Consider the following 15,335-nt stretch of genomic DNA (forward strand, 5'->3'; position numbering starts at 1 on the left):
GGAGAGAGGTATGGGATGGGGCGAGAGAGGGATGGGGCGAGAGAGGGATGGGGCGAGAGAGGGATGGGGCGAGAGAGGAATGGGGCGAGAGAGAGAGAGGGAGAGAGGGTGAGGGAGAGAGAGGGGGAGAGAGGGTGAGGGAGAGAGAGAGAGATTGGGGACACCAGATTTGGAAGCAAACAGAATTGAGGCATTCAGCCTTCTCACGAGTGAAGTCAGAGGGAATAGATAGAGGAAACACACACTCCAGTGACAGACTTAACATCGCACCACCAGGTTTTCGAGGAGGCAGATAAGTTTGAAAGTTTAATCTTGAGGTTGGACAGATGTCATTTTCCAGCTCTCCAGAGAGTGGGGACACACTTGTGATGGGCTTTGTGGAATGCTCCCTTCTTCACCATATCTCCTTTTATTGCATCCTTCACATAATGTCTTCAATCGCATCTCTGATTTAAAAATATATTTTAAATCCTTTTTTGCAATGCATGTTCGTGTTTCATCAATCGTCCCTTTGTTCCAACTCCAGTGCCAATTAGCCATCTCCTTAAATCTATCTCCTCCTTACCCCTCACCTGTTATCCCCTCTCCTTACCACCTCCATTTTGCGCCTCATCCTACCTCCGCTCTTGGCACCTCTTCACAGTCTTCTGCTTCAGTATCAGCTCCTCCTCTGTTGTCTCAAAGTGTGTGGTGTTCCAACATCTGTGACCTCCATTCTAATCTAATAGATATCTCACTCTCTCTCTCAATCAGTACTCATCACCACAAACATGCTCCGTTCTTCCTCTCAGTACACCTCCCCTTCTTCCCAACCCCTCAAATCTTGTACCTCCTCTTGCCCACTCCCTTATTTACCATACCTCCACCAAGTTTCATTCTTCCCCTCTTCCAACCTCTCCCATTGCCCTCCTGCACCTTGGCTGTGCCTACTCTCATCGTCACCCCTCCCTCTCAAATCAACCTTCACACTCTTCCCCTTCCAAGCTTCCCTCTCACCTTTCTCAAACACTGCTCCTTCACCCCTCTCGCTCAACTCTCCCCCCTCACCCTTCTCCCTAAAATCTTCCCCCTCACTCCACCTTCCCAAAGTTCCCCCCGCTCACATCCACAAAGGTGCCTCCTTCCCCCTCCCTCTCTTACACCTCATCGCTCCACATCCTCCAATCTTCAACTGCCTTCTGCCCCCTCTTATTACTCCCCACTGTACCTCAACCCTTCACCACCGAGCCTTTTCTCCTCCTCATCCAGCTCTCTCCCCAAGCTTTTCTGCAACCCCCCCACACCATTTCAATAACTCTCCTTACCTCCCCTCCTCCCTTATACTACCATCCCCCTCCCCTCCCGTTCATCCAAAACCTCCTCCCCTCCCTCTTCCTTAACAGTGTGGACCTCAAACATCCAGGACCTTCGCTCAAACCTGACAGATCTTTCTATACAGGTTGCCACTGACAAACCAGACATAATCTGCTTAACAGAAACTTTCCTCCTTCAAGACGTCTCTGACTCCCTAGGATCTCTCCCTGGTTACTCCCTCCTCCAGTATAATAGTACTGAGCCTCGTCCTGGTGGTGGAGTTTCTGTATTCATCAAAAACTCTATTCCTCACTCTCCATGCACTGCCCTCACTCCCCCACACCCCCAGGAATACTTCTGGCGACGACTTCCCCTCCACTCCAACCTCATGTTTACATGTGTGTTGTACCGTCCACCAAAGACTGATTGACTCCATTTACATCTCACTCTCCAAAAACATGGACCAACTTCTATCCTCTCATCCCAACTCTCTTCCTCATATATGGTGACTTCAACTGTCATCATGCCAGTTGGCTGGGTGCACCTCTCTCACCTGCCATGGCACTTAAAACAAAAGACTTCCATGACTCATTGGGACTGACACAATCTGTCAACTTCCCGACCTGGATATCAACCAATGGTACTCAATCGCTTCTGGATCTGATTTTGACCAATTTCCCTGAAAATATCTGGTGTCCTTCATCCACTCCAATCGGTTCTTCTGACCACATGCTTGTCAAAGTCGACATCTCTCTAGCTGTTATTAGAGAACCATCTCAGTGCCATCGAGTCTGGCATTTCACTCAGAACGACTGACAGGGTCTCCAAGCAGCCATCAAACTTCTAGACTGGTCTCCCATCTCTACTTCTTCTGACATAAACTCGTCCTGGGAATTCTTTCAAAGAAACTTGCTCTCTCTCATGCACAGATTTATCCCCTCTTCTTCAATTGGCCTACCCTTCCTCCCACCCATGGTACACTGAAGCTTGTGGCGAGGCAGTTGTCCTGAAACAACTTGCCTTCGCCTCACGGATGGGTGATCCAATTGAAGGCAATCTCAGTTCCTTCCACAAAGCTCAGAACAAGTGTGTGTCTACACTCAGGAGAACCAGAAAACAACATCTTTCTAATCTCAAGTCTGAACTCTCAAACCTGTCTCCCTCTTCCAAATCCTGGTTGCGTCTAAGTCTGTTTCTGGTGTATGTTCCCCCTCCATCCCCGCCCTTATCTAATAAGGCCACACAGCTGACACTGCACATGAAAAGGCTGAATGCCTAAACTCCATGTTTGCTTCTAAATCTTGTTTCCCACACCCATTGCTTTCTGTACCCACCTTACCCAGTCGCACCCAGCTGTTCCTGGACTCTGTGTCCTTTTCTCTTTTATTCAAGGTCATCTGCCATCTGCTTGGAAATCAGCAAACATTACTGCTCTGCATAAAAAGGTGCAAAAACATATCCCTGCAACTACAGACCAATCAGGCTTTTCCCAATCATCAGCAAGGTTAAGGAATCCATCATCGCTTCAGACATTAAATCCTTCATCTTCTTCAATGGCTTGATTTCCGATCATCAATTTGGATTCAGACCAGGTCACTCCACCCTGAATATGCTGCTTCTGCTCTCCCAACAATGGATCGAGATCCTCCATGCCAGACATGAAATCAGAGCCATCTTCCTCGACATATCACGTGCCTTTGATATGGTCTGGCACCCTGTCCTGCTCACCAAACTCTCTTCCTATGGTATCCAAGGTCATCTCCACTCATGGCTTGCAGACGTCCTCTCCTGTCACAGCCAACGTGTGGCCCTCAATGGAGTTCTTTTATCCCCTCTTCCTGTCCAGGGTGGAGTTCCTCAAAGCAGTGTTCTGGGCCCTGTTTTTTTTCTAGTTTTCATCAATGATCTCTGACTGGAAAATCCTCTTTATCCCTTTGCTGAGGACTCCACCCTCTGCCACACCATCTGTCATCCCTTATATTGGCAAGCAACCTATTCTTCACTCTGCAGGTCTGGATAAAATCACAAGCTGGTCCCACATGTGGAACATCTTTCAACCCTGACAAATCTCACACTCTCACTATGTCTCTCCGAAAGGACCGTCTGGAACACCCCCCCCCCCCAACCCCATCTATTTTCTCAACAATCCTCTTGAAGAAGTCCTTTCATTCAAGCTTCTGGGTCTCACTATCTGCCATGATCTTTCCTGGGAAAGCCACATTTCCAAGCTGGCCTCGAAAGCCAGTCGCCAACTGGGCATCCATCTTGTGTAAGGACCTGAAAGTCCCTGTAGTGTCCATCATGTTTACCCTGTGTTCCCTGCCACATCCCTCTTCCCCTCCACAGATCTCCTCATGTCTCTGTTCCACACTGTTTTTTCCTTCCCTCTCCTGTCCCTCTCGTCTCACATTCTGTGTGTTAGTTCTCATACGATCCTAGACAGTGTATTAAAAAAAAAAAATAACACTGATATTGCCTTCCTTAAAGGGAAGGCATGTTTGTCAAAGCAACTGCCTCATGACAGAATTCGTGTACCGGGGAGAAGAATGGGTGCATGATAACTGAAGACGACATTGGTAATCTGTGCGAAGAAGAGGGAGAAGAGAGAAGAGGAAGAGGGAGAAGAAGAGGAGGAGGGAGAAGAAGAGGAGGAGGAGGGAGAGAAGAGGAGGAGGGAGAGAAGAAGAGGAGGAGGGAGAGAAGAAGAGAAGGAATGAGAGAAGAAAAATAAGAGGGAGAGTGAGAAGAAGAAGAGGAAGAGGGAGAGGGAGAAGAAGAGGAAGAGGGAGAAGAAGAGGAAGAGGGAGAAGAAGAGGGAGAGGGAGAAGAAGAGGGAGAGGGAGAAGAAGAAGAAGAAGAGGGAGAGGCAGAAGAAGAGGAAGAGGTAGAGGAAGAGGAAGAGGAAGAGGAAGAGGAAGAGGAAGAGGCAGAAGAAGAAGAAGAAGAGGAAGCGGGAGAAGAAGAAGAGGAGGAGGGAGAATAAGAAGAGGAGGAGGGAGAGAAGAAAAATAAGAGGGAGAGGGAGAAGAAGAGGAGGAGGGAGAATAAGAAGAGGAGGAGGGAGAAGAAGAGGAAGAGGGAGAAGAAGAGGGAGAGGGAGAGGGAGAGGGAGAAGAAGAGGAAGAGGGAGAAGAAGAGGGAGAGGGAGAAGAAGAGGGAGAGGGAGAAGAAGAGGAAGAGGAAGAGGCAGAAGAAGAAGAAGAAGAAGAAGGAGGAGGAGGAGGAAGCGGGAGAAGAATAAGAGGAAGAAGAAGAAGAAGAAGAAGAGGAAGCGGGAGAAGAAGAAGAAGAGGAAGCGGGAGAAGAAGAACGAGGAGGAGGAAGCGGGAGAAGAAGAAGAGGAAGAAGAAGAAGAAGAAGAAGAAGAGGAAGCGGGAGAAGAAAAAGAAGAGGAAGTGGGAGAAGAAGAAGAGAAAGAAGAAGAGGAAGCGGGAGAAGAAGAAGAAGAGGATGAAGAAGAGGAAGTGGGAAAAGAAGAAGAGGAAGAAGAAGAAGAGGAAGAAGGGGAAGAGGAAGGGGAAGAGGCAGAAGAAGAGGAAGAGGAAGAGGAGGAAGAGAAAGAGAGAAAGAGATGTCTGTGGAAGACTTCCCAAGTTGATTTCCTATCGGGGCAGTCAATATCGGAGACCAGTTCTGAAGTGCGATGGCTGCTTGCAGAGTTTGCCTGAGTGAACTGCCAGACTCACCATCACTGATACAGCTCTCAAAGAATGGCCAGAAGGATATTAGCCTTCACAAGCACATGATCAAATGGACCAATTGGGGCAGAGGAAAAGGAAGATACATTTGCAGGGAAGTTGGTCATCACCAAATCCAGAAAGGAGGATTTACTATTGGCAGATATCCAGGTGGGGAATTTCACAGATCGAGTCAGTCCCATGGAGTCAGAGAAGTCTTTCCTGAAATGCCATGGGTGAGAGGTGAAGTTGTCCAATGTGCAATAACTAAATAAAAAATAAACGATATCTGAGATCTCCAAATGGAACAGCAGTGCCTATATCTGCTCTGTTTGACTTTAAACAATCTCTATTCCAAACTTTGACAGCTGGGGAGGGAGAACTAATTTGGTCTCTGATTTGATCGGTTTGCTCTTTAGATTCCAACCATTCATATTGGCCTAAAGTGTGAAAACCAAACAAAGCAAAGCCTTTCAACAGAAATCCAGTTGAAAAAACAGGTGAAAGAGGACAGACGGAGAAAAAAAATAAAAAACTCAATTAGCCTTAAAGTGCTTCAACCACCACCCCAAACCCCCTCATCCCCCATTCTCCTTCCCCACCTGATACACTTCCACAAGTTCAGGAGAAAGGCAAAACAATTGCAGGAACAGTTTTGATTAACGTGCAGCGTTTGTCTTCCTTTTTCCCCTTGACTCTACATGCATCGCTATGTTATACCAGTCCTCTCAATCAAAACCTTGCCCTTATTACCTGTGTTACCTGCCCGGCAACCGGTGTGATCAAGTGAGGACGGGTTGTGTTTTGAAATGGAAAAGTAAATTAAATTTACCAAACTCCTGCAGCAAAAACACCCCCTTGTCTGTGTGGCACTTTTTAATGCGGTTCAACTCAATGAAAACCTGCAACACACAGACAGAACACCACTCAGACGCGACATCGAGAACGCAAGCACCGATGCACCAACACCATATCGTACAAGGTGGCTACATTTGAACAAGACGAGTGCACCATATCTAGGAACCAGCCCACCACAAACGGAGCCAAGCACCCAACATCAAGCCAGGCTCACGTGGTACCCAGCCACCGCATACTATACCCAACCACCCACAATATAGCTCCCAAATAGAGGAGGTTCCATGCAACCTACCTTCATTCCCTTTCCAAGCCAGACAGCATGGAAAAGAAAAAAAAAAGTTTAAAAAGTCAGAGATCACGTGTCGGAAAATACATTTCAAATGAACCCTTCCACACCAACAGACAACTGCTACGGGTGTATACGTCCCGGATATACAGATATTGACTGTCAGTTAAGCTTCTGTTCTCGGGCCGTCGTCATGTTCTGAATATCTCGTTCAAATACACAGATTAAAAATAATCCTAACTCGATCCTTCACATCATATACAGCACAAACAGCCTGCTACGCAACCTCTCGAATACAGAGCCAACGGACGATGTTGTGACCACCAAAATGACAGTACCACATACCTGGTTCTGCACAAACTTCAGGTTGATTCCTTCGAGCGTAACCTGCAACAAGCCGCTCTCCCCACTACTCAAGTCCTGCACCGGGAATTCTGCACCGAGCTCTGGACCTGCCCAGGAAGGGGAAACGTGTGCGAAGAGTACAGGAGCGTACTAGGCACACTTGGTTCAGTGATGGTCAACACGTGCTCTGATCACTGTTACCGCTGAAGTTTGTGGTGAGTCGTGCCAGGTTGTGTTCAAAAGGTGAGCGTGCAGCTTTAACATGTCGAAAGGTTGTCATTGTCATAAGTTTGGACAAAGTGTGAAAGGTAGTTGATAAATGAAAATTGCAACATTCAGAAAGGTGAATAAAATATTTTTGTGAACGACTACTCCATCATGGGTTTCACATGAGTTCCAGAGCACAGCTAAGAAAGTTTTAAAGAAACAAAACCTTGTGTGATGAACATTTCAGGATGAAACCTTTTTCCCGAATCAAAAGTTGGATGCAGCCTCACAATTCATCTTTCCTTAGCAACTGCACAACTACCGTGTTAAGATTCTCCGGGTTGCAGCGGTGACCTTCGCGCATGTCAGGGAATCTGGCCAGGATCACAAATTTGATCTTAAAGCAGTTTATGATCATCATCCATGGCTTTGGTGGCTCCTCCTTCGACAGGCGATCTGTTCCATCACTTCCTACATGGTTTTCTGTGCTTCCTTTTTCTTTCATGGTGATTAAACCCTCCCACAAGACAAACTACAGAGTTCATAGAATACCTTACCCCACACAATGTTTTAAGTATACAATTCATTTGAAATAAAAATGATCTTAAAGGTCGTATAAAAAATTCCGGAAGTTTAACACCGTTGATGCAATTCTTATATACCACCTTATATAACATGTCGAAGGTTTGTGGAAGCAAAAAGAAGGCGATTTGTGTTCTACTGTGTTCAAGTGTACAAGTAATTGCAATAAAAAAGATTTTAAAAGGTCGTGTAAATAAAGAAAATTCACAAGATTACCGCCGTTGACGCAGTGTCTTTTACACGACCTTATTACTTGCAAAATCGAAGATTTTTCAAGTATATTGGTCAGACGATTTTGTTATTCCGTCTGTCTGTCCGTCTGTCTGTCTGTCTGTCTGTCAATCGCCTATAGGTCAAAATTTTAAACTGATCTTCACGAAACTTCACCACATGGTAGTGCTTGTCATAAGCAAGAAGCCTATTGTTTGAGGCCAAAGGTCAACAAATTTGTCAAATTTCTAAAACCCTCAATTTTCATTTGATTGACTAGAAATTTGAACAGGATTTTCAGCTTAGTGAATTCTTAGTGAATTCAATTTAAAAGAACAGCTTAGTGAATTCAACCAGCAATTATTTTTGAGGTCAACATTGGCCAAAAGGTCAACAACTTAGGTGAGATTTCTAAAATCCTCAATTTTCATACGATTGAGTTGAAATGTGAAGAGGACTTATATTTCAGGTCACTGAATTTAACCAATCATTTTTGAGGTGAACATGGACCAAAAGGTCAACATAGGCTGAATTTCTAAAAATGTCATTTTTCATCTGATTGAGTTGAAATTTGAAGAGGAGTTGCAGATTTGGTCATTTAATTCAACCTCCAATTATCGTTGAGGTCAAATTTCTTTTATGTATTTTGCAAGTATCATCTTTTTACTTGTGGGAAAAAAAAAAATTTAGCCAAGTATGTTGGTCTGTCGAGTTTGTCGGTCTGTCTGTCTGTTTGTCACACGATTTTTAGCCGCAATTTTCAAGCAATTATTCTGAATTTCTTTGCGTATGTAGTTGACCAATCAAGGAAAGCAACGCTTAATTTTGCTGAAGATCAAAATCTGGATCCGGATCTGAGAATTTTCAAGTGATTCTTCACCATTGAGAGATATGGCCAAAAATGATATATAGCACAATATCTCAAAAGATTATGGATTCAGATGAAAGTTGATGGACAGGTTGGGTGTGTGCCGAGGATTAATTGATTTGATTTTGGTGAAGATCTGAATCCGGATCTGGATTCGAGAATTTTTCAAGTGATGCTTCACCATTGAGAAATAGGGCCAAAAATGATCAGGTCAGGTCAGGTATGGGAGCATGTGCCAGAACAGCGCGTCGCTGCGTCCACTTTCCGCCGGTACTCCAGGGGCCTCCGTCTGGCCATCCCCCAGGCAGATGCCAGGCCCATCCCCATCTCCTTGAGATGATGGTCAACCTGCTGCAACCATGAGGCACGTGGTTGGCCCACTGGCCTCCTCCACTCATGAGACTCCCTCGCTGAGAGAATCTGGTGAGCAGGATCAGCGTCAGGAAAACGAGCCACATGTCCATACAGCCGCAGCTGACGCTCACGGACTATGCAGGTAACAAATCTCATCCGAGTCTCTCTCAGCAACCGCTCGTTGGACACAAAATCCGACCAGCGATAGCCAAGGATTCTCCGAAGAGACCTGGTACCAAAGGAATTAAGTCTCCGTCTCAGATCCTTGGTCAAAGTCCAAGTCTCGCACCCATAGAGCAAGACTGGAAGTACCAAGGACCTGAAGACTCGGACTTTCGTCCTCCCGCACAGGTACCGGCAGCGCCACACCCCATGATCCAGTGAATCCATGACTCCCCAGGCCCGACCCAGACGTCTATTGACCTCCGGCTCACAACCTGCGGAGACATGAATATCACTGCCAAGGTAAGTGAATCTATCCACGACCTCAACATCCTCACCACAAACAGACACAGACAGGACAGCAGCATCCAAGATGTCACCGAAAGCCTGGATCTTTGTTTTGACCCAAGAAATCCGTAATCCCAACGGCTCCGACTCCTCATTCAGCACCTCGAGGGCCCCCAAGAGGATGTCTAAAGTCTCCGCAAAGATGACTGCATCATCTGCAAAATCAAGGTCCGAGATCTTGACATTGCCAAACGATGCACCGCAACTTGATCTCTCCGACATCCTCCCAAAAATCCAGTGCATACAAGTGCTGAGAAAGTGTGGGGCAAGTACACATCCTCTGACGAACTCCAGTAACAACTGGAAATAAGTCAGAGGCGGTACCACCACACTTCACAGCACTCTCAGTACCAGAGTAGAGTTCAGACATCAGATCGATCAGTTTCGGTGGCACCCCACGAAGACCAAGAATCCTCCAGAGGACATCCCGATTCACTGAATCGAACGCTTTACAGAGATCAACATAGGCTGCAAGCAGCCCCTGCCGAAACTCTCGTCTGCGTTCAGTGAGGACACGAAGAGCAAGGATACGGTCAATCGTTGACCTCTTTGGTGTAAAGCCTGACTGCTCTGGACGCTGGTGCTCAAGCAGATGGTGGCAAACCCTATCAAGAATTATCCGAGCAAAGACCTTGCCCGGCACTGAGAGCAGCGTCACCCCTCGGTAGTTGTTGCAGTCTTGGCGATCACCCTTCCCTTTCCAGAGAGGGACAACAAGGCCCCTCTTCCAGTCAGTTGGGATGATGCCTGTGTTCCAGGCAGAGCACAAAACTGCATGCAACGACGCGAGTGCAGCATTTCCACCAGCCTTGAGAAGTTCAGCATGGATGCCACAGATCCCTGGAGCTTTGCCCCCGTTTCAACTGGTTCACCGCAGCCCGTGTTTCCACAAGCGATGGTGGACCACAGTTGATTCGAGGGTCAGCAACAGGGATTGTAACACCCTTGACGTCCAACTCGACAGCTGGGGATCAGCCTGGTACAACCGCTCAAAGTAACCGGCCCAGCGGGCCTTCACTTCCAGACTCCTCTGTCAAGAGCCTACCACTCTCTGCTCGAACTGCAGTGCTCCGAGGGATGGGCTTGGATGAACGTAATGCGCGAATTCCCCTGTAAGCGGGACGAGAATCACCTGTCCACAGGTGATGCTCTACCCCTCACAGATTCCTCGCACATAGGCCTCCTTGTCCACCCTCAGTGCACGTACAGTTTTACGCCTCAGCTCCCTGAACAGCTCAGCTCTGCCATTCAGCCTGGCCCTGCGACTCTGGTCAATGGTATCCAGTGTCCCTTGAGAGACAAAATTCTTCTTTGCCCTGCGGTGAACTCCAAGGCATCCACCGGCAACATCAAGGACGGTGGTCTTGAAGGTGCTCCACAACTCTTCAGGACCCCCAAAGCACCCAGACCCCCAAGTGTCCACTCAGCCTGTTCGCAAACTCCTCAGCTACTCTCTCATCCCTGAGCTTGCCAACATCCAGCCTTGGCTGGGATGGTACCATTCTCCAGGATTTAAGGTGCAGCTTTAGAGTTGCTACAACAAGCCTGTGGTCAGTATTGAGGAACTGAGCACTTCGGTAGACCCTGCAGTTCTGGATCATCCTCCAACGACCGTCAACGAGGACATGGTCAATCTCCTTTGCCACACCGCCAGCGTTGGAATACCAAGTCCAGTGATGAGCTTGTGGGCGCTGAAACCATGAACCAGCCACCCTAAGTCCATGACTTCTTGCAAAGTCAAGGAACTTAGTGCTATTCTGGTTCATAGATCCTAACCCATGGGGACCAACACACACCTCTTAACCATCCCTATCAGTTCCAGTCGATGCATTGAAATCCCCCAAGACTAGAAGTGTATCTCGTCTGGGGCACTGGTCAACCACAGACTCGAGCGTGGCGTAGAATGCATCCTTCACGGTGAGATCACTCGCCTCAGTCGGAGCATAAACAGAGACCAGGGAAATGACACCTAAGGAGTGACGAATCCTTAATCTCATAATGCGCTCGTTGACCGGTGTTACCTCAATTATAATTGGGGTCAGCTTATTGGATACAGCTACAGCAACTCCTTGAGTATGGTAACCATCAGAGCGACCAGACCAATAGTAGGTGTAACCACCCACCATCTCGCCGCAATCCGGTCTCCGAACCTCAGAGATAGCTGCAATCCTGATGTCCAAACGCTTGAGCTCAGATGATAACAGAGACAGGTGATCATCCTCTCTTAGGGATAGGACATTCCAGGCACACACCCGCAGGGACCGCCTCACGTTAACCCAAGGACACCGCCGTCTGGTGGACGACACCTCAGCACCACTCCGACACACTCTCCCGCAATCTGACCCAGGGATGTTACCCCGTGGTTTCCCTCCCATCATCAAAGATTGGGGTCCCGAAGGCTTTGCCCCAATCCCATCATCCGGTGAGCTGCCCTGCGAAGGGAAGCTGCACAGGAGGTACTCCCACGGAGTGGGTTTTCAGATTTTTTTGCGTTTTTGCGTTTTGCGGAATGAAGCGTTTTACGGTGGCTGGAGTGCAAATCCTGCCACCAACCTCCTAATAAGAAGTAACCCAACTGCAGGAGGACGTCCGCAGACACAGTTGGGCACTAGATATGGATGGCCGTTGGCTCACAAGGAGCTCCTCCGCCCTTTGACAGGTTTTGTTTTTAATCCTGCTGGGTGTCCATATCCAAACACCCTCCTCACCAGAAAACCTGGTGGGGGAGACGGTTTAGTCGCCGACAACCCGACCATGGAACAGGTTAGTACAGGTTTACATGGTACCTGTAGCAGGTCACAGATCGAACCTGACCTGACTGAAAAATGATATATAGCACAATATCTCAAAAGGTTATGGAAGGATTTCATAGAAACTTTGTGGACAGGTTGGGTGTGTGAAAAGGACCATTTGATTCGATTTTGGTGAAGCTTTGAATCCAGATCCGGATTAGAGAATTTTTCAAGTGTTTCTTCACCGTTGAGAGATGGGGCCAAAAACTATGTATAGCATGATATTTCTAAAAGTTGTGGATGACTTGTGACAAAACGAGGTGGAAGAGTTGGTTCGGTGGCAAGAACAAGCCAATTCCATTTTGGTGAAGGTCCGGATTCAGATCTGACCTCTCAGTGGGGTACAAAATTTAAACTGTTCAGCCTGGTGGAGGTGTCCTCTACTGAGTGTCATTCTGTTTCACCAAGTGTCACTGAGTGATTTTTCATTACTTGGCAAAAAAAAGTTTTTCGCCAAGTATGTTGTTCTTCGGGACCCCTACTCTTTTACCCAGGAAGATCACCCCGTGGTCTTCTTGCCATCATCAGATTGCGGTGGTGTGTGTTGGGGTGGTGCTGAGGTGTCATCCACCAGACAGCAGTCTCCTTCAGTTAATCTGAGGCGGGCCCTTCGAGTGGGTGCCTGGAATGTCTTTTCCCTCAGGGAGGATGATCACCTGTGTCTGTTATCTGAGCTCAAACGTTTGAATATCAGTATTGCAGCACTCTGAGGTTCGGAAACCAGATAATGGTGAGATAATGGCGGGTGGTTACACCTACTATTGGTCTGGTCACTCTGATGGTTACCATGCCGAGTAGTTGCCGTAGCTGTGTCCAATAAGCTGAATACAATGATAATTGAGGTAACACCGGTCGACAAGCGTATGAGACTTAGGATTTGTCACTCCTTGGGTGGGTTGGGTGAGACTAAGCTTGTCACCCAACTCAACAACCTTGGGTTGGGTGACAAGAACAAGCCGATTTGATTTTGGTTACGGTCCGGATTCAGATGCAACCTATCAGCGGCATACAAAATGTAAACTATTCAGCCTGGCAGAGGTACGCGCTCTGCTGAATGCCGTTCCATTTTGCCAAGTTGTCACTGAGTGATTTTTCATTCTTGTTTGTTTGTCAATTACCTGCGGGTCACAATTCTTTAACAAGTTGTAGAGGTAGTTTCAACTGAGAAGTCAATTGATTTTGAGGTCAAAGGTCATCTTGAGGTCAAATTTCTAAAATCCTCATTTTTCCATCTAATTGACTTGAAAGTTGAACAGGATTTGCATCTTGCTCACTGAATTAGGAAACCAACTTTTTGTGGTCAAACTTCCAAAATCATCAATTCTCAACTGAAAAATCATCAATTTACATCCGATTAAGTTGAAAATTTAGCACCAATTGCATTGTGAATCACTGAATTTGGAAACCAACTATTTTTGAGGTTAAAACGTTAAAGGTCAAACTTCTAAAAATCATCAATTTCAATCTGAAAAATCATCAATTTTCATCCAATTGACCTGAGCTTTGATTAAGATTGTCAATTTTAATCTTAATGAAATGGACAATTTGATGTATCCATGGCAACCTTTAGAGAGTGGGTGGATTTTGCAAGTATCGTGCTCTGCACGTCGTCTTTTTCTTATTCAACATAATGTTTGGAAATGAGTTTGTCGTGCCCGTTTGTGTACTTTATGATATCCTTAAAAACAGCAAATTTCCTGTTTGGAATGATTTTCAATTTTGTTTGACTGCTGGGCAGACAGACAAAATATTATCTCGCTCCTCTCTGCACATGTGCGATCAGGAGGAATTCAGATCCAAAGTAGTGTTAAACTGCGGGTTTGTTTTCTGATTAGTGTTCAAAATAAAACATTCAATTGAAATAAAGTTGTTCGATGATAAAATGACGCTTGCAGATGAATGAATGGATGGATGGAGAGCCAGCCAGTGAACAAATTGCTTAACCATGCTTTTTCACTTCACGAGCACGGAGTAATAAACCTGGAGTGAGGTGAGGCAGGTATCTGTCTACTTGTGTGCTATTTCCCTGCACCTGACGTACTGACGAGTCCTTTAGCAACATATTTGACGGATTACATGCTATTCTTAATTTGAGCCATTCTCCTGGACTTGTAAGTTGAATCGTTCCTACCATAAGTGCTGTTCTCTCTCTGCTGCAAACAGCCTTAAAGTACAAATAAACTCCATTTCTTTCCGTTTGCACTGGTGTACTGAACCATTTTGTTACATTTTCACCTTCTTAGAATTGCTCTGCAAATCAAATCGCATTGGCATTCTAAATTGCCATTTTAAGCCCAAATCATCACACCTCCCCCTCTTCCCAACCACTCAAATTGTGTGCCCCCCCTTGCACCTGCTCCATTCTTCACCATACCACTACCAAGTCTCATCATTCCCCTCCACCCCACCTCTCCCCTCTGGCCGTACCTGCTCTCGTCGTCTCTCCTCCCACACAAAGCAACCTTCACTCTCTTCCCCGTCCAAGCATCCCTCTCTGCTTTCTCAAAAACTCCCCCCTCAATTCTCCCCTCCAACCCTTCTCCCTCCAATCTCCCCTCAAAAAGTCACCCCCCCTCACATCCACAAAGCTGTATCCTTCTCCTGCCCTCCCTTTATTACTCCCCACTGTGCCTCATCTCATAACCTCCGAGCCTTTTCTCCTCTTCCTCATCTGACCCTCTCACCGAGCTCTTCTGAAATCCCCCACACACTGTCAACAACTGTTCCTGGACTCTGTGTCCTTTTCCCCTGACAATGTGGAGAGCTCGCTGTCAAACCTCGACTCTGCTTTTGCAACCCATCCAGACGACATCAGTCCAGGTGTCCTAAGAACCTCTTGCTCTGCTGCTCTTGCTCAAATTCTGTTTTATTCACCTTCTAATTCGCTCAAGATCTGCCATCTGCTTGAAAATCAGCAAACATTACTGCTCCACACAAAAAAAGGTGCGAAAACATATCCATGGTGCAAAACACAGACCAAAAAGGTGCAAAACACAGACCAATCAACTTGCTCACAATCATGAGCAAGGTCACAAAATCCATACTCGCTTCTGACATTAAATCCTTCGCCTTCTCCAATGACTTGATTTCCGATCATCGATTCGAGTTCAGACCAGGTCACTCAACCCTGGACATGCTGCTTCTGCTTTCCCAACAATGGATGGAGGTTCTTAATGCCAGACATGAGATCAGAGACATCTCCCAAGACATATTGTGAGCTTTCGTGATGGTCTGCACCCCACACTGCTCACCAAACTCTCTTCCTATTGTGTCCAAGAGAATCTCCACTCATGGCTTGTAGACTTCTTCTCCTGTCACAGTCAACACGTGGCTCTTCATGGAATTCTCTCATC

General features: G+C 46.7%; 1 protein-coding gene across 11 annotated transcripts in view; it reads right to left on the reverse strand.

The window, feature by feature from the left end:
• Window positions 1-15,335, reverse strand: part of MADD (MAP kinase activating death domain) — a 140,499-nt gene that overhangs the window by 21,596 nt on the left and 103,568 nt on the right. For 10 of the 11 annotated variants that reach the window (XM_085861113.1, XM_085861118.1, XM_085861124.1 and 7 more), the window contains 2 exons: window positions 6,460-6,566; window positions 5,803-5,872 (listed from right to left, as the gene is read on the reverse strand). In XM_085861113.1, the coding sequence (XP_085717239.1) occupies window positions 5,803-5,872; window positions 6,460-6,566 (177 nt within the window). The remainder of the gene's footprint in view (window positions 1-5,802; window positions 5,873-6,459; window positions 6,567-15,335) is intronic. The other variant, XM_085861122.1, reaches the window with a different exon arrangement.

Source organism: Eptatretus burgeri, chromosome 17 (genome assembly GCF_056783735.1).
Source record: "Eptatretus burgeri isolate ZD-2024b chromosome 17, Ebu_testis_v1, whole genome shotgun sequence".
In the NCBI taxonomy this organism is placed as follows: domain Eukaryota; kingdom Metazoa; phylum Chordata; class Myxini; order Myxiniformes; family Myxinidae; genus Eptatretus; species Eptatretus burgeri.